At 42.2% G+C, this 22,089-nt stretch overlaps 1 protein-coding gene across 1 annotated transcript in view; it reads left to right on the forward strand.

Moving 5' to 3' along the window:
• ptprn2 (protein tyrosine phosphatase receptor type N2) overlaps positions 1 to 22,089 on the forward strand; it is a 183,420-nt gene that overhangs the window by 111,741 nt on the left and 49,590 nt on the right. The window contains exon 11 of the mRNA XM_015954635.3: positions 16,210 to 16,274. Coding sequence (XP_015810121.3) covers positions 16,210 to 16,274 — 65 coding nt within the window. The remainder of the gene's footprint in view (positions 1 to 16,209; positions 16,275 to 22,089) is intronic.

Genomic DNA, 22,089 nt, shown 5'->3' on the forward strand with positions numbered 1-22,089 from the left:
TAGACTGATAAGCAGTGCAACTGGAATCAGCTCTTCCTGGTAATCAGCCCCACGGAGCTCAGACAGACGGCTAAATGAGGAGGAGATGAGCCATGTAGCCCAACAGGTGTCCTTGAAAAGGCAGGAAAGTAGCTCTCGCACATTCTTGTCTTTTCTCCTCAAACTGCATACGGGTTCAGAACAGGGAGAGACTTTGCAGATACTTGTGAAATCATTTATAAATAAAAACACAAAAATAGAGTTTTTGGTGTTTCTGTGGCATATAGTTCTAATCATTTGAGTCTTCGCCTCTTAAGAAACTGGCAAACACGTCAAATTTTGATTTAGGAGCTGCACCCTTCAGCTGAATACATGTTTTTCTTTGCAGTTGCAGCTGCTCTTCTTTAGACACATAATAATGATCACATTTTGTCCTGGAGTAAAAGGCCAGTGGCACGCCAGTCAGGCTGAATGCAAAATGATATCTAAACTAATAAAATCTTCTCATTTTGACACCTGCATGGGGCCGTGTTCATTTTGCACCCACCACTCCCAGATGTACACAGGAAGAGCCGCGTGGCGAGATCAACGCTGCGATCTGAGAAGCTGCCGGGATGCTTCACAGAGGAGGAGAGCGGCGAGCTGATAGGAGGCGGCTCTCAGATGCTTTATCCACTCACCGAGGAAAGGCGTGCGCTAACATCTGCAGACGTGGAAGAGGGGATTTACTTGAAGGCAGCAGATGTGACCGCGTTGACAATAACCTCCTCCAGCTGAAAAAACATCTCGACTTACTAACATGAAGAGACTCAAACATCACATTACCTACAATGTAGAGGATACAGTTATGTGGAAAAACTGAAGATTTATCTTGTTTATGCCGAGTTGATTGTGTTTTATTTTATACGGATGTAAATATGGGACTAGCAGCTGATGCTGCAGCCTGATTCTTGTGGAATTATGCAGATATTTTATGTCCCAGCTAGAAAAACACACAGATGCAGGCATTATCTAGGGGTTTATTTCCTTAATTTTACCTTACGCGTGCTTTAATACTACAGGATGACTCAGAGGGGTTATTGCCCTTTGCTCAGACTGCAGCCTGATTTTTCATTTTCTAAAAACTGTTGGATAAACACGCGAGTACACACGGTGTGGATGTCACAGATTGTTGATGATTTGTGTTATTTTTACGATAAAATCCACTTGATTACAATTAGAGCCTTGCTGCACCGCATCAGCCGCCACTTCATCCCTCCCTGACTTGAGTGATGGCGTTTGTGATTCCTAATGACAGTCGGAACAAATCTACGGTAATGAGGTCACATTGGCTTCTGTTTCTTTTTTTTCTCTCTCTCTCTGAAATCACCCTTCACAGTTACAGTCAACCTGTCTCTGAAACTCTGCATTCAAGCTCCAGTGAACCAGTGTAGAAACATTTCAGCTGCATCCTGGAGGAGACCTCCCTGCAGCCAAAATGGATACTCTGTCTTTCTGAGCATGTCTTATTTTTTTCTCAGTACCTAGAATTAACTTCTGAGTCACTGGAGCTCATATATTGGCCGTATGTGTGTGTCACTTTCCAGCTTTTACATATTTATGAGTTTATTTAAGTCCAGCGGCATGTTTTTCTAAATTTATCTGTCTTCTCGCACCTATAACACGTTTAAATATGAGAAAAAATACAAAAGAGAAATGCAAACATGTTTTCTGGAGCGTTTATGTGTGTTTCTTCTGGTACGGGCAGGACGTCTGCACCAACGTGTCATTCGCTCGAGCCATCAGCCATTCGCTGGAGCCATCAGCCTGTGCAGAGCGAATGGTGGATAAAAAAGCGCAGCCGGCGGTGTGAATATGGGTAATATTTATACTTGTGGGTGTGCCCTCCTGTGTGTGTGTGTTTGCTCAGTGATGTGGTTAGTAATGCGGGGACCTGCAGGAGACGGTCTGTGGAGAGAGCCTGCAGGATAATTGCTACCACAGTGACAGGTAGGGCTGCCTCTGTCACAGCTCTCTCAGTGGGGAAGCAGAGAGTGTGTGTGTCTGTGAATACATCCATCTGTGTGTCAATTTTCCTGTCCATTCCCTCTGATAAGCTTTCTTCAAGAAGGCTACATTCAAACGTCAACAGACCTCCAGATGTTTTATTTTGTTGCACAAAGATCAGAGGACATGCTACAGCCATGTACACACGTCGCCGGGTTTTTGTAAAATTGAACATCCTCCCACACCCATCTAGGGTAAAATGTCTGGGTCCATACGTCCATACCAGCAATATATTCAGAAACATATTCATAGGCATTCCAAGCCTATAGGTGGTGCCCTAGTTCCCAGCATGCACTACAGGGTGACACAGACCCCTCAGAAATGTTAGCACAACAACCTAGCATGAATGCTAAATTGACCTGCATTCAATTAATGTCAGTCTGTAAACTTCAAGCTAACTGTGGAAGAGAAGAGAGGGGAATGAAAAGGGATTTATCTTTTGTGAATTGAAGCTAAGTGGCATTCAACCTTAAGCTACTTCAAACTGTTGTTTCAGCCTGTCGTAGCTTTAACAGGGGTGTGCTAGCATAGCGAGTGTTGGATTCCTGACGTTTTTAATGTTTCCCTGCTTGAACTCTGCAGATGTGGTTAAAACGACTGATGAAGGACTATGGACCCCAGCTTTCGGTAGCCTGTAGGTGGTCTGTAGATGGCAGTAGTTCCCCAAATTGTTAACATCTTCGTCAAAAAATATTCCTTGGATGTGGGGGGCAATAACCGTCTTTGGTGTCGTCTTTTGGCAGTTAGTGAGCTTGTAAAAACAAGAAACTCCACTTTGGTTGGAGTTTTTGAAAGACTCGTTCTTGGTGGCATATAACTTCCCTTTGTGTAGGTGACAAACCAAACCATCATCATCATCATCATTATCATCTTCATCATCATCATTGAATATTGGATCCCCGGCTACGTGTTCACCAATGTTGGTAACGGTATGCACTGTTATGTATTCAGAATACTAATTATGAGTAACTGTATTCTAAATACTATGTTTAAAAATAGTAACTGTAATGGAATACAGTTACTTTCGTAACACCATTGGAATACTTATGTATTTTCCTAACCTGGCAAGCCATCCTAATTATGTGAATTTGTAGTCTAGCCACCGTCCATTGACAGATCTCCCTCATGGATCAGGATCTACGTTGCCTTTCAAACTGTCTCTACTTCCTATTGGATAACAAACAACGTGACGTACTCAATGCTACGGATTTCAGTCTACAAGGCAGCCCTCCATAATCCGTCAAAGAAGATTCAAATACATCCTTTTTCTGAAAAAACTTAGGTACCTCTAGAAAGTCCAAGTCAAAATAATCAAAAGTTAATGCAAAGCTGTTTTGAGCCGCCACCATATTTGTTGGCTCAGTGACATCTCGCCCAACTAAAGAGTGCTGTGATCGGCCCACCAAACAGATTGGACTGCTGAGGATGTCAGTCACGGCCCACAGGGCAGTACGCCATTCACTGTCGAAGATGCAACATCCCACCCGCCAACCAGATAAAGTGCTGTGATTGGATTGGCACCAGACGTCCAGGGCTTCTTTAGTTCCAAGACTGACAGTAATGCTGTGCTATGTTCAAGCACTTTCTCACTTTATTACAGAAACAGAAATATAATTTATTGACACTTTGATAAATAAAGTCACAAAAAATGTAACAGTTTTATTTCATTTTTTCCGAATTAGCACGTCATGTTTGGCATTATGCGGGTGTAGCTACCAACACATTTAATAGACTTAAATGTTGTTTTTAAGGGGAAGTATTTCAAGTATTTAAAATACAGTACCGGGATTGAGCAAGGTAACAGAATACGTTACAAAATACATTTTAAAGCAGGTATTCAGTGTTCTTCAGCTAAATATTTTACAAGGTATTCTACCCAACACTGGTGTTCACAGGGTCTTAGTTTTCCATCCAGAGAGTCAAGTAGTTACACATAATTAGTTAAAGAGCAAGTCACCCCTACAAGAAGCGTACTTCACTCCCACGTCATGTTTGAAAAATGCAACAAATGCTGTTGCCTAGCAGACCGAGAGGGTGGAGCCACTAACAAATACACACACTCACGACATTGTGACATCATAATGTACCAGTTTACATCATAGCATACCTCTTAGCCAATAGCGGTGGCAGATTTAAATTCAAATGCAGTGAAGAGTTTTTACCTGACAACAGCACAACACTGACAGTTTCAGGCAGAAAATTTAAATTTTAACTAAAGTGCAAAACTATTGACTACACGTGTCTGCAGCACGATTAGACACGCATTTATGTAGTTTATCAGAAAAAAATAGTTGATTTGGGGGTGACTTGCTCTTTAAAGAAGATTGCAGAGAAGGTTGTTTTAATGCAGTGTTGTGTGCAGCGTCCTTATTGGAGAGTATCATACAAACCCTCTGCAGCTCTGGACCTCTGGTGATTGCTTCAGCTGCACAACTTTACCTCGCCGCTACCCGTCCCTCCTCCACGAGCGACTGTCAGATGCAATTTGCACGTCGCACATCTGCAGATTGTCATCTCCGCAGAGGCAGCGTAAACGATCCGAGCCCATCCTGGCGAGGATGCGGAGTGACATCCGTGGGGTTTCTCCCACACATCTGGAGGTGTCTGCCATCCAAGTCGTTTTGCCCGGCCTGCTCCCCGTCCCCCCGGTCTCCTGCAGTCCGTGAAGAATTGGTGTCAGCACCTATCAGAGGCAAAATGCCTATTCCACACAGAGTGTCAGAGCAGCCACAATCTATTAATCAACAAGCCAGCGAAGAAAAAGATATTATGGGTGTGTGTGTGTGTGTGTGTGTGTGTGTGTGTGTGTGTGTGTGTGTGTGTGTGTGTATGTGTGTGTGTGTGTGTGTGTGTGTGTGTGGAGCTGTGTTGGCTCAAGAGCAGCAGGCGAGAACTCATCTAGGTGTATTATTCAGCCCTCGTTGAAAGGGGTTTCTAATAAGGCAGGATGCAATTACAAACGTCACATGTTCTTTTTGAAAAAGGAAAACGGTTTGATGTCTGCTCCAGACTCCGGGTGCATACTGATTGAAGAAACCCACCTATTTAATCTCCTATTTTCTAAACTTTAATTTTTTTTATCCTCGTGTTGTCTTTTCGGATTGCGTGAAAAATCCTGATTGTGTTTCCTCGAGGATTTGGATGGCAGTGGTTCGTCGTGTGTTGATTTGGGCTGAATAGCAGCAGTGGGTTTGTTGGAGGGAGCACTGTTGGCCTTATCCACGGGAAACGATCGATCGGGGTGAATAAACAGTGAGCCAGCCAGGACCCCTGTTGTTAACAGCGTGGGCTTTACCATGTGACAGGCTCGGGGGTTTTATGACTGCCGCTGCTTGTTGGATATTAGAGCCTAATGATGTCATTCAATTCAATTCAAATTCAAATATACTTTATTAATCCCAGAGGGAAATTAGAGTTTCAGTACACACAATTCTGAGATCAGACATACATACATAGGCATAGACACATGACAAGAATTGGTGACTGTGGTCATTCGCAACACGAGTCGCGCTACCTTAATAGAGATCAGAGGGTTTACATATGAGGATAGAGTCAGGTGGAGAAAAAAAAGGCACTTCAGAGATACCCTCCACAGGGAGGGCAGCTTTGCTATAAAAAAAAAAACATCTCAGACAGAAATGCAACAGACTTCAGACATTACACAACATAAGTGTCCACCAGGTGGGGAGGTAGGGTTGGGGACTCTCCTCACATCAGTGCATGCAGCCGCAATGAGCAGCGCTCGTCACCTCCAGTTGGACAGGGGAGGGAGGGAGTTGGGTTAAGAGAGCACAGTAACTCCTGGAAACGGTTCCACGACCTTCACCGGTCTCAGTCCCGCCCAGGCTGGGGCAGGGAGACAGAGTTGCCATGGCGACGGCAGCATTCCACATTTCTTCTGAGGGGGAGTAATCGCTTCAGCCTCACAGGCTCCAAGGACACCAGATTCAGATAAGAGCTTGTTTTGGGGCCAGACAGAGATAATTTCATCTGTCTTAACGTTCTGTTGGTCCTCAACCCCTCTAAATCCAATAATGACGTAATTCATCTTTCCAAATCCGTGCTGATCCGTCAACTTTCTCCTTGATCGAATCCACCTTCTGTGCCAGAGTCTGAATCTCAGCCAAAGTTCCAAGCTTACAACTCATCTCGACAATTATATGAGTTTGTGCGTTCACAGCGCGGTGTAATCCATCCCTGAGCTCCGGGATTGAGCCAATATTCCTCGACAGTTTATTCTTTTTCCGATAAGCCAGGTAACCGCTCAGGCGAAGATGCAAGAAACCTGACACCAACACCACGAATATCCAGACGTCTTCAGAATCCTCTACAGACAGTCGAGAGAGGCAGATCAGGTTCCAGTGTTTCCAGGAGTCCATGATATGCCCAGCTGGATCTGTCCCAGAGGGGATCCGGGAGCCCCTTCTCCCGTTCTCATCGTTGAAATGTTTTTGTCAATCGCGTTGAGAGACCAACTGACCAGATCCATTTTTTTCATGACTATTATGTTGGGTTTACTGAGAGAAAAGTTGAACCAAGGCAAGTATTTTCTTTGTTAATAAAATATTTGCCTTGGTTCCACTCCACATGGCTTTCTAAGGGATTAACTTACTGCGTATTAAACTCTTTTTTATCTTATTAGTTTTGTTGATGTTCATTATTATCAAGTATCAAACATGGAGTATTTAGCGAGCTGGAGTACTTTTGTAACGTGTATTAACCAGTGCAGGCATGATTAACCGAGTGACAGCAAATTAATCATCTGTTCGACGCTTTTGTGAATTATTAGTAATTCAAAAGATCTATTTACCTCAAGCTGTAAAAAACTTTTTTAAAATATGTTCCTTTATTATTTTCTTACAATCTGTTGGTGTTTAAATGGGGAAAAAAGTAATTTTAGGAATAACCTTTAATAAGTCAGTAAATAGTTAAAGTACTTGAATTTTTAGGTTATTAGAGATCAAATAAATAAATAAATAAGCAAATGAGGAAGTATCTACCAATTAAGGTTTAATTATTGAGCCACTTCCAACCAATTAATCAGATGAATTAACGAGCAGTTAATTAATGAGCGCGTTCTTAAGTGAATCAGTAGCAATCTGGTCACTGGTAAAAACCTTCATTCCTGTCTGATAACATTAAGTGAGCTGCCCCATTCGCTTTGATTCATCAAACAGGAAGGGATGATGAGTGGATGGATTATTAATCGACTGTAAGTAGCTGGCTAATCAGGAATGTGACGGATTTGTTTCCTCAAACTATTATTTTGGAAACATGGCCGACTGACTTCACTATTGTGCCGGTTTCGTTTACTGAGCATTTTTTACTTGAGAACTTTTTCCACCCGTGGTACGAGGGACGGAGGGATGTGGTGTGTGTCAGCCTTGAGAGCGGGGGGTGTTTCTGCGCTTGGATTCATTTTGCTGCCATGAGAGCGGTGACAGGTGTAATGGTAACGGGGTGGGGGTGGCTGTAAATTCTTGCAGACGTCTACATTGTGACTACATCACAGTACTGAGTTGTGAGTCCAGTTTATAAAACATACACAGCTAATTCTAGTTTATACTTCTCTAGCAGGGATGCGGAGACACGGAACGCCGTAGTCCATCGAAGTACTCATGCAACAGGCTCCCAGACAGTGGCAGAGACATGCCTGATTTATGAAATGTCTGTCAAAATCTATGGAGAGTGCAAGCCTGTGAATGGTCTGCACGTCACTTCCTTTAAATTCCTCAAAATGTCCACCATTTTGAAAACAAAACAGAGTTGTGACGATAGCAGCATGGAGCAGCTTAAAGGATATGGGACACATGAACATTTACAACCCGTCACTGAAGGAGTACACAGGTGTGTGTACAAACCGAGGTAAACACGCTGTTGTTGAACAGAAATGTGATTGCAATGGTGGCAGCATCTCCCTTAGAGAAGAGCTATGCCCTCTTTTGTCCTGGTGGGGAATTGCTCTGCAAGACCCTCCAGGTAATGATGCATGTGTGTTTGCACCTCTGCTGACAGAGAAGAATAAACTAGGCTTTATGGCCATCTTATTCAGCTCAAATGGTAAAATTACATAACAGCAGCAACCCTCCATGGTGCCTCAGCCCTCCAGTCGCATTAAGATAGAAAGTATCTGAGCTGACTTTGGGTGTTCAGGGCGAAGTGACAGGGTTCCTAAAAAATTCAATCAATGGGAATTTTTTTTTGTCTCATGCTGTTATTTTTTTTTTCATGTCCTTTTTGTCAACTAATAATTTTAAATCCTCTTGAAAGTTTCCGATCACCACTATAGCAATTGTATTATTATCTGTAAAGAAAATTATTTTTCAAGTTTCCAAATGAAAGGTCCCTGATAGGTTTCTTTATAAGAACATTAATAATCCTCATTAGCTCCAATTTTGTTTCTTTCTCTTTCAAAGGAATCTATTTTGATTTAATTCAATTCTAAGAAAACAGCTTAGTCACTTTGAACCTCTCTGTAGGTGTTTACCCAAAACTCTCTATGTAAATTAAACACAGTTTTCCTATGAAAGTGGCATCTTTGTGTATTTAAGCAGCTTAAATCTAGATGTACATATTTGTCTCGTTTAATTTGCACAGATCTGTAAATATGTGGATTATTCCTGCTTTTACTTTCAGCCGCTGCTCACCTGCAGCTTAAACACTCATTACTGCTTAAAAATAAATAATAACTAAGGAATCAAACAGTTAATAGTGTGTAGCTAATGTTAGAGCTCATTGCTTCTTAACGTTTGTTATTTTAAATCTTGGCTCGTTTGAGCCAATTCTTTATAATATTGTGATTAAAAAATAGGTGAAAATCATCATTTTTTCAAAGGCTGATGAATACATGAAAGTTGCCTCCTAAGAATCTCAGAGCCCTGCTGTGTGTAAACACTAGAAGGGGATCTAGCATGTGTTCTGGTCCTATGCCACTGAGTGATTTATAAACTAATAATAGCACTTTGAAATGGATTATTTAGTTTACTAGTAACCAGTGTAGAGATTTAAGAACAGGAGTGTTGTGTTGGGTTCTCTTGGCTCTTGTTAAGACTCTGGCAGCATTCTGAGTAAGCTGCAGTTGTTTCACAGCTTTTTTGGGAAGACCAGACAAAAGACCATTGCAATAGTTCAGCCTGCCGTGGATGAACGCATGAATGAGCTGCTCCAGGTCTTGTCTGGATATGAGACCTCTGACACTTGCTTTTTGATGAAGGTGATAAAACATGTAGTTATAGCCTTAATGTGACCAGTGAAGCTCAGGTCTGAATCAATTATGACTTCAAGATTTCTAACCTGAGTCTTTGTCTTTATCTCATGGAGCCAAGGTGAGGAATAACTTTTATCCTTCTTATATCCAAAGACAAGAACTTCAGTCTTGTCTTTGTTTAGCTGAAGAAAGTTTGACTGCATCCAATCATTAACTTGCTCCTTACGTTGACAGAGTGAGTCAAGGGGACCACAGTCGCTAGGTGATAAAGCTAGGTAGATCTAGATGTCATCTAGATAACTATAGGTAATGTTGTTAGTGTGGACGACCTGACCCAGAGGGAGCATGTAGAGATTGAAGAGCAGTGGTCCAAGAATTGAGCCTTGTGGCACCCCACCTATCATGGTGATCAGCTTTGTGATCACCAATAGAAACAAATAGTCCATAATGTCTTCAAATATGAATGGAACCAACTATGGACTGGTTACAACCAAGCTGAAAAAGTATGTTTTTATTAGTGCATGTTGTTTTATCAATGCAATGTTTTATTCTACCAGAAATCAAACGTAGAAGAAAATAGGATGAGGCCATAAGCTTTATTAAAGTGACAATATTTGTGAACTAATTTACATTTTGATAAGCCTCAGCTTCCAGATAAAAAAGAGTCAGGTTTTATTTTATTTTAGTCATACATATAATAAGCCTCTACGTTGAATTTTTCTGTTTTTGTTTCTCTCTGGATTCTGACTGAAAAATGGGTTTGCTTTGCATCTTATCTGCCAGGCGGATCAGATACATGTCCTTCTTTTTTTTCCTCCTCCTTTTCTCTCCAGTCTCTCCCTCTGATAGGTAGAGGCAGCCGTCATATGTGCAGGGAGGAAAGTGATGGGCGAAATGGCAACTTTAATATTGGAACGATTTCCTGCTGATAAGGCCAACGGCTGCGGAGAGGCGTGAGCGTCAGTCCACCTCCGCAATAAACACTTTCATTTTGTTTGGTTGGAGTGACGGATGAAGGGATGGAAGTGGTGAAGATGGAGGACCAAAGGAACAGAGGAGGGAACAGGGAAGATGGATGGAATAGATGGGGATGTTATTCAATATTAACAGATCAATCAGAAGATGGTAAAAGATGCATTTTCTCAGCTATGATCTCCCATTTGGGCGAAGCGGCAACATAAAGATCACGTGACGCTGCTGTTTACTGTTGAAAAACAAAATCCTTACAGTCTCCAGAGGGTGATTTGTCTCCTAACGCTGGATTTATGTCGCCCCTAACAATAACAACCCTGTCACACATCAGAAAAATTAACATATATATTCATGACTTTAAGCTCTGATGACTTCACGATAATCATTTGTGAATTGCCGAATCTATGCAGGGTTCACGATTGCTTCAGGTTTCAGCATATGGCGGAGAAAAAGCAGCGTTTTAATCAAATTAGATCTCTTGAGTGCATATGTTACTGAGATATTTAAAGGTCAAACAAAAATCCAGCTTAAATGTCTGCTTGGTTTTATCCATATCCTCCTTCATTAGTGTGCCTGTCATAAAGAAGTGCTCAATCAGCCTGTAGGTTGTTGATTGAAATGACCTTTTTTCTTTTCTTCAACAAGTCAACAAGAAGGATGAAGTTCACATAATATTTTATAGCAAAGTGCATTTTTTAAACAGGTGATGAATTTTGGCGGCAGGTGAAATAAATCAGACTCTGAAGTGGTTTTATAAATGAGACTTTTACGTGAATGAGTTAGAAGGTTTTGAAGTTTTTACGTCTCACTCGTTGCAGATAACTTTTTGAATTTCGTCAGTTTGGAGAAACAGAGATTCATGAAGGCCAGATTGATAAGCTAATGGCTAGTTGCTGCAGGGCCAAACGGTTTTGAAGCAAATCACATCTACAGACATTTGTGCTAATTTGGTTTAAATATTTAATTAGATTGAATTGTAACTCATCACCACCAACCCCGAAGATTTCACCATGCGTGATTTTGGCACATGCTAGCAGGAAAAAGATGGCATGAACACCAAAGGTCTGTTGTTTATTTTCTGTTCTGTTTACTTCAGCTATGGAGGTGTCACAGGAAATGATGCATTTGTAACTAGTTAAAGCTGTATTCTTTTGTATTTTTATTAAAATAAAACCATTTCTTTTAAATCTAGATTTATTTTCTGACTATATGATTGAATTTAGCATTTTTTTCTGAGATTGCATATAGAGTAGGGTTCAGCCGATAGCACTCTGAGAGCGCTTGCTGTGACGTGTGTTTCTGAGGAGGCCATGTTTGCCGTTAGATAAACTAAGCTAGCGGCTGGAAACGTACATTTTAAGATGAATCCTGCCAGCAATTCATGCCTGGTTCTTGGCATCCGTCTGCCTCATGGTTCTGAGCTGCTGAGATTGACGTGGGCTGGAGATGTAGCTTGTAGTGCATAAAAAATAGACTCAAAGCATAAATTTTACAGAGCAACACGTCTAAATGGTGATACTTTGCAGCCGGTGGAAATGCAGCCATCCACTACACCTGCAGTTTTGCTGTATGTTACTCGACGCTTGTGCATTATTTCCGCAGAAACGTACGTTTCTTCTTACTGGACGTGATGTCTGGATGCATCAGATGTGCTGCATTTTGCTTCTTGGCCTGAAATGTTGAAAACTGGAGCTTTAAGATGACACCATTTTTTGTTTGTTGAGTACGTCACTAGCTGTTAGCTTGTCAGTCTGGTCAGTGTAAAGTTGCTTATTCTGCCACAGAACCGCACTTCATTAAGTATTGATCGAGACTAACCGGTGATCTGAGCCACAAGGGCAGGTAAATAAAAAGCTCCACATCAGAAACCCTGCAAGGCAGCGAGACTCTCAGCCAAACAGATCTGTGCGTGTAACCGTTTCAGCTGTGATCTGATTCCATGTTGCACATGGTCAAAGTAGTTTTCCACGCAACAGCAGGGGGACCTGGGAAATTGGTTTCCTTGCTGGGGAATCTCACTTTTTCATCTTCTCCGTGCTTTCTTAATCTTTAGCAAAGGTTTAACAAACATCTGCTGGGGGAAAATGCAGAAATGCACAAATAAGTGGTGTCTGTTTTCACTTCCTGTCCTCAAAGTGTCTCCGCTCTTTATGAATCCCTCCTTCACAAACAGGATATCAGGAAAAAGTCAATTTTTTCATGTGAAAAGATAATTTTTAATCATTTAATGGATGTAAAACTATTAGCTGCTGATACAGATTTATAGTGAAATTTTAAAAATGGAGAAAAAAGTTTTTTTTTCTTTGATCAATGCTCATTTTCCTCTAAAACTTGTTGCTTTAATATATAATTTAAATCAGAATCACATTATGGAGGCCATGTTCTTCACATTCAATTCAATCCTTTTTGGTCATTTTCCTTTCCTGCAGAGCGTCAGATGATTTGGCTCAATCTGATTTAAAAGCCAAAAGCATCAAATGAGCAGCGGGGATCAGATCACCACATTAGAAATCAGAGAAGATAAACTCAGACGATGCCTATTAAAATGGCCGGAGGAGCCTCTTTCAAATGAGACCTGACATCTCGTATCCACAGCCTGTCAGGAGTATTTGGTCATTAATTGGAAACCTGCAAAATCTGTGTGTGCGTCGACAAGAAGAGAGGGAGGAAGAGAGTGGGCTCCAGTGGGAGGTTAATAGAAGAGGTGACCAAAAAGAGATGCCCTCGAGCTGTTACTGTTCAGTCAGTGTGAAGGAAAGCCGTCCGCCGGCTGGAATGTCGTCTGGATCCATCGAGTCGCCGGCTAATGAGCTTGGCGGGTACATCGTAGTGGCTGTTACGGGACAGTCCTTCCCTTCAGCTTGATTGGAGAGACTCTCGCTTTGTTTCACAGCCAACTTTCAGGCCGCTTTAGTTTCAGCTTGTCAGTCAGACCCGGATCTGCTGCAGCCGCTGCCACACGCTCGCCTGTTGATTCCCGGCTTAATCTTTCGTAGTTTGACTCTGGATGTGTTTCGACCCCAGAGGGGTCCTCATTAGGACCAAAACGCTGTGTGACCTTTAAGTAGCTTGGCCTTCCTCCACCACCCAGCTGGGCCTAATTACCTCGCTCATTACCCCCCTCCCTGCTACTAAACAGGTACTGGAGCTATCTATGGAGAGACAATATGTCTGCCACTAAAAACCACATTCTGAAAATGGAAAAGAGATTTTCATCTTTTTCTTTAGTCTCTGTCTCTTTCTTTCTTCTGTACTTTAAATGTATATTTGACCTTTCCAGCTCTCCATCAGGATCCTGTTTGCCATCCCTCAGAAACCCCCAGGCTGACGCCTTAAAATAGAAGACGTCCCCTCGGCTGCCGTGTGGACAGGCTGATAGGGTGATCAATGTTTGCAGGGTCCTTATAACGCAGAAAGAGAAAAGGCTTGAGAGGAAGAGCGAGGGAGATGGATGATTATCCTAGAAGTAGCGACCTGAATTAGATAGAATTCTGCATACATTGCGGGCCGAGTGCAATCACTGGGATAGATTAAAATACTAATTAAACAGACCCATTGTTGAATTTGGAGTGTGAGGTGGAGTTCAGCTCTTCAGGGTCATTTGCATAGCCTTCATCTGGGGAGATGGGATTTAAAGGACCCGCTCTCTTTCTGCTGTTTTTATTTCCCCCTGTTTTCCACCACAAGTCACAATCACAAGCTAACAAACTCGTTTAGACAGTGTTACGTCTATAATCTATTACGGCTCCTCTGACATTTGTTGTCTAATATAAATGTTTCCATCAGATTGAGGAGGGGGACGTGGAGCACCAGGAGGAGGAAGTTGGCGGAACCGTGTGATCTTGAGCGATTGGATATTTAACATCACCTCACTTTGGTTTGATTTGCATGAGAATATCCTCTGTGAACAAAGCATTGGAAATGGCATGCCGTATTTGATTAGATCACCAGATCTGAGGATCAAACTGGGGTTGGTGTATTAATTACTACAAGAACAAAGGCGGGAGCTCAAGTTATTGTGTGCTGTGAATGAACAAGCACATTGGCTGCTTTCTGATAATCTTCTAGAAGTCTGGATATTTGTGCATAATGACAGTTCATGTGTAATATTAGTTTTTATCCAATGAGCATCCAACACTTTCCAGTTTCTGTTGCAGGAATCCTATAAACTCTAGTGGAAGACATTATCGTACCTAATAGAGTAATCTAACTGATTACTTTTCCCATTGTTGTAATGCCGTTAGGGTTGCTGGCAGGGGCGGACTTAGGACTGAAGAAGATCCGGGGCTTAACACATGTGCGTGCGCGCGCAAACACACACACATGTGACACGCACTAGTCAACATCATATATATTTGTCTTGTACCACATAATTTTTAATCTGAAGCTACATATTAAGCATTTTCAGGGCAGAGTATTGTTCCTGTTAGTGTTTAGTGTGAGATGGTAGTAAGTATTCCCTTTCTTTCTCCAACAACTAGTAAGCTAACTTTAGGCAAACCAGCAGCACAACAAATATTTTCAAATAAGACTCACAAACCTGAGTCAGCACCAGTCTCATCAAAGCTGGGGTTCTGTCGTTGTACTTTTGGTCTAAAAAACGTCCTTATGTCCATCTTCACTCATGCGTTTCAGGCAGAAACTGCAGAAGAAGCCAGCTGCTGAAGGGCTTCTTCTTCAGTGGTGGAGGCTCAGGCAGGCTGTATACAAACTGCTGCCAGCTGCTCCCCCTCTGTTGGACTTTGGTACTGCATGTTACTTCCACGTTTTAGATCCGGGGCTTTTCATAAAACATTCGGGGCTTGAGCCCAAGTAGCCGGACCTAACGCCACCCCTGGTTGCTGGGCATGCTCACTGGGAGCATGATAGGAAAAGTAATTAGTTAGATTACTCCGTTACTTAAAAAATAACGCTGTTACCAATGCTGTTATACTTAAACGCCATTACTCCCAACACTGTTCATGAGTGGTGGGAAAGATGGAGCATAAGAACTATAGGCGGATTGGTGCTGCGTCTGCAGTGATGCGGGCGTTGTACCGGTCTGTTGTGAAGTGAGAGCTGAGCCGGAAGGTGAAGCTCTTGATTTAACAGTTGATCTACGTTCCTACCCTCACCTATGGTCACGAGCTTTGGGTAGTGACCGAAAGAACGAGATTGCGGATACAAGCGGCCGAAATGAGTTTTCTTCACAGGGTGTCTGGGCTCTCCCTTAGAGATAGGGTGAGAAACGCGGTCATCCGGGAGGGGCTCGGAGTAGATCCGCTGCTCCTCCACATTGAGAGGAGCCAGTCGAAGTGGCTCAGCCATCTGATTAGGATGCCTCTTGGTGAAGTTTTCCGAGCACGTGCAAATGGGAGGAGACCTAAGTGGAGACCCAGGACACGCTGGTGGGTCTCTTACCTGGCCGGGGAACGCCTTGGGATTTGAGCTGGCCCCAGGGGCTGAGGAGAGGGAAGTCTGGGCCTCTGTGCTTAGGCTGCTGACCCGACCTCAGATAAATGGACTAAAATGGATGAATGCAATGTTGGATGTGGCAAAACAATGTATGTGTGACTAATGAGGACTGTCCTGACATCCAGCTACATCTTGGATCTGTTTGTGTTTGACATTTATTTGGCAGGAAAGTTGACTTTTAGATAAACAAATTTACATTTTTCTTGAGTGTTTTAATAGAAACTTTCATCACAATAAGTCTGTTAAATAAAATTTGCACACACAAACTCTTACAAGGCTGCAGACACAGCTGCAAACTCACTTTTTGCACGAGTACAACTTTCAAAAACTTGCCAGTACACGCCAGTGGCTGCTATCTTAAGATTTAATGTGTGTGTGTGGGCTGAGGACACTTTCTATGACGAATTTGACATCTGATTCAGGCTGATACAGCCATTGCATCATTCTCAGTTTGACCACTTGCTCTGTACCAGGAACTGCAAAACTTGCCAGTTTGTCATCCACTGCTCACTGCCACCTCAAACCTCCTCTGCCTTTGTCTCCCCATGTAGTCCAAGACAAGCAGCAGCTGGAGAAGGAGACGGGTCTGAAGATAGTGGAGGCTGGAGTGAGTGACGTAAGTAAAACTCACCCGTCTGCTGTGTGGCTCTGCGAGCTCCTTTATAGAAAGGGAAAGCGTGTTTGTGAATGTGTGCGTTTGTTGTGCTGGAGCTCATAAAACAGAAATAACTCCATCATGGCATTTGCATCGCACCCGCAGCTTCAGCTGTGCAGCCAAACACTAATCTTTCACTGCAATGAATTCCAAACACACATCCTTTTTAAGTGTGCCGCTGCGATTACTGCCCCCCCCCCCCCCCCCCCCCCCCCCCGATTTGTTCCCTTCAGGTTTAGCAATTAAAAAAAATAAGAAAACACAACAAGACAAAAAGCCTGACGCACTTTGAAAGTTAAAGTAGTCCCTCCGAGCAACAATAACCGGATTATCTCGAGTGCTGCCGCTGGTGGAGAGCCCCGATGCTCCACTGACATATTCATCGGGAAATAAAAATAAAAAGGCTCAGCGGTTGATCCAGATGAAAGGAGAGTTAGTGTGTATTTATTCAACAATGATAAATATTCATACGTTTGAAAGGTGAGGATCTAATCAAGCCCCCCTTCGTGCTCGCCCGGTAAATGAGTTTCTCTATGGAAATGAGTCGGAGAGCCTCAGACCCCTGAGCTGGCCGGATCCTGAGGCATGCTGGGAGTTAAGTGGATGTGGCCTGTGCACTGCAGGACAGTTGCCAATGGCAACAACCATCGCGGTTTGCTCAGACAAGATCATTTCTCCGTGTTGTGCTGTCTCCTTTTTTCTCGGTGTTGCTACTTTTCTTCGCCCATCTGCCTCCCACTTGTATCATTTTTAGTCTCTCCCGTCTCGTTCCACATTGTGTCCTCATCATGTTCCTCCTAATTATCTCTGATTCATATTTGCCCCTCCTGTATTTTCACTCTGACTTTTGTCCCGTTCTTCGTCTGAACCACCACCCCCCCACACACACACACAATTCTCTTTATTCCCACTCAAAACGAATCCTACGCTTAGCCAGCACTGGTGCAGGGCTGTGTTTGTCATATTGGGCCTATTTGTAGATAATTAGCTGCAATAATAGCCTCTCTGCAGGAGACAGGGTGAGGGAGGGATGAATAGAAAATGAGAGAGAGGAAAAAGGAAGAATCTGTCTTCTACCTCATGGGGAGAAAATCCGAGCCAGACTTGGACGTGGCGTGTTACGGAAGTGATGTAGTGCAAATGTTTAAAAACTCACTCACAGGTTTGTCTCTTTTTATTTTTTATTTTATTTTGTTTTACGAGCTGCTGCTCTGATGCGGGTGAGGCGATCCCACCGGTTGGCATCCAAGAAGCTTTAGAGTTAAGTTGGAGGGAAAATGGCAGCTTTTGACAGAAGAGCACATGAAGTGGGCTCTTCAAATGCATTAGTGTAAAAGGTGCTAAACCAAAAAAGCCTGCTTTCAATAAATTTCCTCTAAATTGATCGCAGTTATGAGTGAATGCATGCAAGGGGTTGCGGAGAGGTTCTTCTTTAGTCTGCCTATTAGTGGAAAATGCCGGATGAAATTGCTCTGCATCCATTACAGGTACGGTGCAGGAAATTAAGCCGTACGAAGAGTTATTTACCGCTGTTTTCCTTTTCCCTTTGTATAAAACCACCACAGCGGTTTGCATCATTAAGCCTCCCCCTCCATGGCTTTTATTTAAGAGGTGACAAATGACAAAACAGCTTAGGAAGATGTCCAGATAGAACAAACGTCGATACGAGTAGATGCACACGAGGATAAGCAAATGTCAAAGCGTGGAGGAGAGGACTTTAGTCAATAAGCCGAGCAATATCTACTTCATTATAGATCACGGGGAAGTTGGAGGACAGGAAACATGTTTTTTTGTTCTAATGCGTGTGTGACAAAAGCCATATATTTTCAGCGTAGTGTAACATTAGCAGTTGGTTCTCAGGTGAGAGCTGCAGACACGCGGAGGTTTCCTCACAGCAATTTAAAAAATCTGTAAAGGTGTGAAAAGCTGGACGATGGAGAGGAAACCAAGTGGAAAGGAGTCATGGTTGATGCGGTCCAGTCTGAATCCACATGTAGGAAACACCTCCGAGTGTGGGAAATAAAACCTGGCAGATGATGACACACATCAGCTCCTCTCTGACATAATTGTTCCTAAACAGCTCCGCGAGTGTCCAGCCCTCAATGCTGCCTCCCTCCCTGCCTCTACTTGAGTCTTTTTCCTTCGATTTGGAGCTGGAAGCAGCAATGAGGTGAAAGACGCTGACAGCCAGAGAAGCAAGGGAACAAAACGGATGCTCAGAGACTTAGTTTGTCATCAGGGCGGCTCGTGGGCCCAAGAAAAGATCATGCGATTGAGAAGATTCCAGTTAGTCCTCAGTGTTGTGAAAGTCGTGGAGAATGACCTTTAAATCTTGTGCAATGACACTTAACCTATTCAATATTTTCTTAAATTCAACACTTTCCCTAAAATTACAGCCTTGTTAACCTCGACTCTTCCTGTGAAGACCGCGTTGGGATTTAGGTGAATGTGCGAAAGCTTTTCAGAAGATTATCGAAGCAACAGAACAGAAATCTCCAACTTAATAGTGTTTGTGTTTCTCCACAGCAGCATTAACAAATGAAACACATCCAGCCTGTCTGAATGAGATGGCTCCCCATGTGATTAAGATGGTGGTTAAACTGAGATTCACTGACATTTTGACAGCGGTCTTATATTCAGAATAACTCCAACTGTTTATGTGGAGAGGCACTCATAGGCATGGGGTTCCCGATGCTTGGTGCCAGCTGATCATTCATCCGCTCAATTTAAATCATATATGGCAGACAGTGAGTCTTTGAACAAATGTAAAAAAAAAAAAGTCACATAGATGTCTGTGTTGCTATAATGTTTTCAGTCTTAGGGCCTCAGCTTTTATAGTAGAAATCCACCAGCAAGTAGACGGTTTTTGCGGTTTTGGGAGATTTCTCTAAGCTTGACCGAGGTCCACAAAACATTTGAGCTTCCACAAAACTTCTGTGGCTAAGTCATGGTGGTTTATTATCATGTAGGATCATGGATTCTTTTTTTCAAGCTCCCCCTGGATAAGTGTTGAGGGTTTCTGGGAGAGCCCTTCACTCTTTTGGGGGAGCCGGGATCCCCCAAGCTCCCCTTTAATTCAAACCCTGGGTAGCTGGCACATTTGGTCCAACTAATCACCAAACCTCAAACTGAACCACAATTTACCTCTTCATAAGTATTGACATGTTAGGTGGCCCAAAAGGTTAAATGAAATATGAAAGCCACAACTCAAGGAAATAATCCCCGATGCAAAATAAGCCGCTGCACAAAAACTTTACCTACAACAGAAGAAATAAAAAAAAAAATTACTAAAGTTGTGTTCAACAGGTGTCATGCCAAAATAATTACCCCCAACAAAATGAGTTCTTCCCTGCTACAGGAGCAGTGTATTTTTTGCATCAAATAATATCTTTATACGAAATCTGGAAATGAGCACAGGGATCTTTAATGTTGAGAACTTGCTATTGAGTGTTAAAATTTATTCAGAGGTGCCAATACTTGGCAAGGTCACATTAGCATTCAAGCTAGTCCACATAATCCTTTAGTAAAGGCAGCATACACAATTATCTTTACATATTTTATTTTATCTGAGTAACATTTCAATTACAACTATCTGAAATACAATAAATTACTTAGTATTGACCTATCCTAAAGAAGCTTTGCCAATTCTTCACGAAGCTCCTTCTATCTTTTAAAAGTGTCTCAAATGTAAATTCTGTTCGACTGTTGTGAACGCCAGAAGGACTTTGAAGCTGTTTGGATTTTCTTTGAGAAGTAGAAGGCAGTTGATGAATCTGGAACTTTGGTATTGGTTCTGCACACTTCGGGCTTCTTTCGGGGGTGGGCGTAACCCAACAGCGCACGCTGGCGACTGGAGTGTGTCCTCGTTGACAGACAGCTCCCTCTTGTGGATACTCAACATTGGTAAACGCTCGAGACTTGCGTAAATGATTCGTTTTGCTGTAGAGGTCAATAGAGGTACTTAGGCGAAATTACCTACTTTGCATCAGAAACCAGGATCAGATAGACAAATTTAAGCATATTAAAAGTTACTTTAAAAATTCAAGTACCCCAGCTTTAAAACTGAAACAAAAGCAATCTCTCTCTCTCTCTCTCTCTCTCTCTCTCTCTCTCTCTCTCTCTGTCTGTCTGTCTGTCTGTCTGTCTGTCTGTCTGTCTGTCTGTCTGTCTGTCTGTCTGTAAGTGAATGGGACGTTTTCCAAGTTAAATAAATAAAATACACAAATAAGGTTTGCCATTTGTTGACTTATTGATTTGTGTAGTGTTTCCTTTGTAGGTTCATTGTTTCTCACACATTTATTTGTAATTAGTCATTTGACCACAAAAGCAATCGTCCTAACGGTCTCCGTTTCTTAAAGGTAAATTTAGTCACATTACCTTTAGAACTGTAAATAACATAGGTGTGACCAAGTCACTGCTTTGCAAATCACAAGTAAGTCACAAGTCTTTCCAGTCAAGTCTTGAGTCAAGTCCAAGTCAAAGACAACCAAGTCCAAGTTGAGTCCAAAGTCAATGATGTGGAAGTCCAAGTCAAGTTCAAGTCCTTAACTTTGAATTTTCAAGTCATATTCAAGTCATCTGTCCTATTTCAATTTAATGACAACGATAATAAATAAATTCCAGAAATAAAGCTTCTGTCTTCTCAGTCCCCAGCGAGTCGTGGCGGATGGCTCCTTAAACTGAGCCAGGATGACACCAGTCAGTGACTTGATGCAATTTGCTGGGCTCCTTATATAGGAAACTTTATTTCTGATTGGCTTAATGAACTGACCTGTATGGGAATGTTTACTACGTGAAGTGCCTTGAGACGACTCTTGTTGTGATTTGGCGCTATATAAATAAACTTAAAAACTTGAATTGAGTTAAAGCTTCATTTATTTGCTCAAACAAGCAGGAAGTGCAGCTGAACATGATTATAAACAAAGTGCTGCTGCGTTTAGCAATACAAGATCAAACCCAGAACGAAGAATGATTCATGATTTGTGTCCATGTCGTGTCACTTCTGTGCTAAAATGTCAAATATGCTCAAGTCATCATCAAGTCAACTGATGCAAGTCGATTCAAGTCGCAAGTCATTGGCGTTCAAGTCTGAGTCAATTCGTACGTCTTTATAAATTTTATCAAGTCAAGTCAGAAGTCATTAAAATAATGACTCAAGTCTTGACTCGAGTCCAAGTCATGTGACTCGGGTCCATACCTCTGGTAAATAACTACCTGTATCACTGAACCCAATTACATCTGCTGCGGTTAAACCACTCATAACATCTTATGACATTGCTAAACGCGTTCGTTCTTGTGAGTCATGCCTGTAATGTCTTCTACACCACCATGATTGTGTGAAGGTGGTAGGCCCAAAGCTGCAGACTCTAGTGGCCAAAAAACTTCAGAAATAAAAGATCTAATGGAATAACTCTTATCCAGATATTTAATTACAGAAAGATGAATTATGACATTAGCAAGAAGGCAATAAAAACAATTAGTTTACAGCAATCTGGAATTGTTTCATTTTAAAATGTCAAATGATTATTGGATTTGGTGAAAACTGAGCTACAGCAGAGATGTTCAACATGATGTTCTTGTCTCTGCCTGCTGGTATTTAAACATAAATATTTTCATGTTTCGTCCTTGTCTTACAAATTGGAGAAATTGTCCTGTTATTTTTATATCAAGAGAAAACACAATAAAACAGGAACATTTGTAAAATGAGTTCACTCACCGTGATTTGCTATGTTTTGGTGCAGAGATGATCGCTTTAAATTTGCATTTTGTTTTGATG

This window comes from Nothobranchius furzeri, chromosome 7 (assembly GCF_043380555.1).
Source record: "Nothobranchius furzeri strain GRZ-AD chromosome 7, NfurGRZ-RIMD1, whole genome shotgun sequence".
NCBI lineage: Eukaryota > Metazoa > Chordata > Actinopteri > Cyprinodontiformes > Nothobranchiidae > Nothobranchius > Nothobranchius furzeri.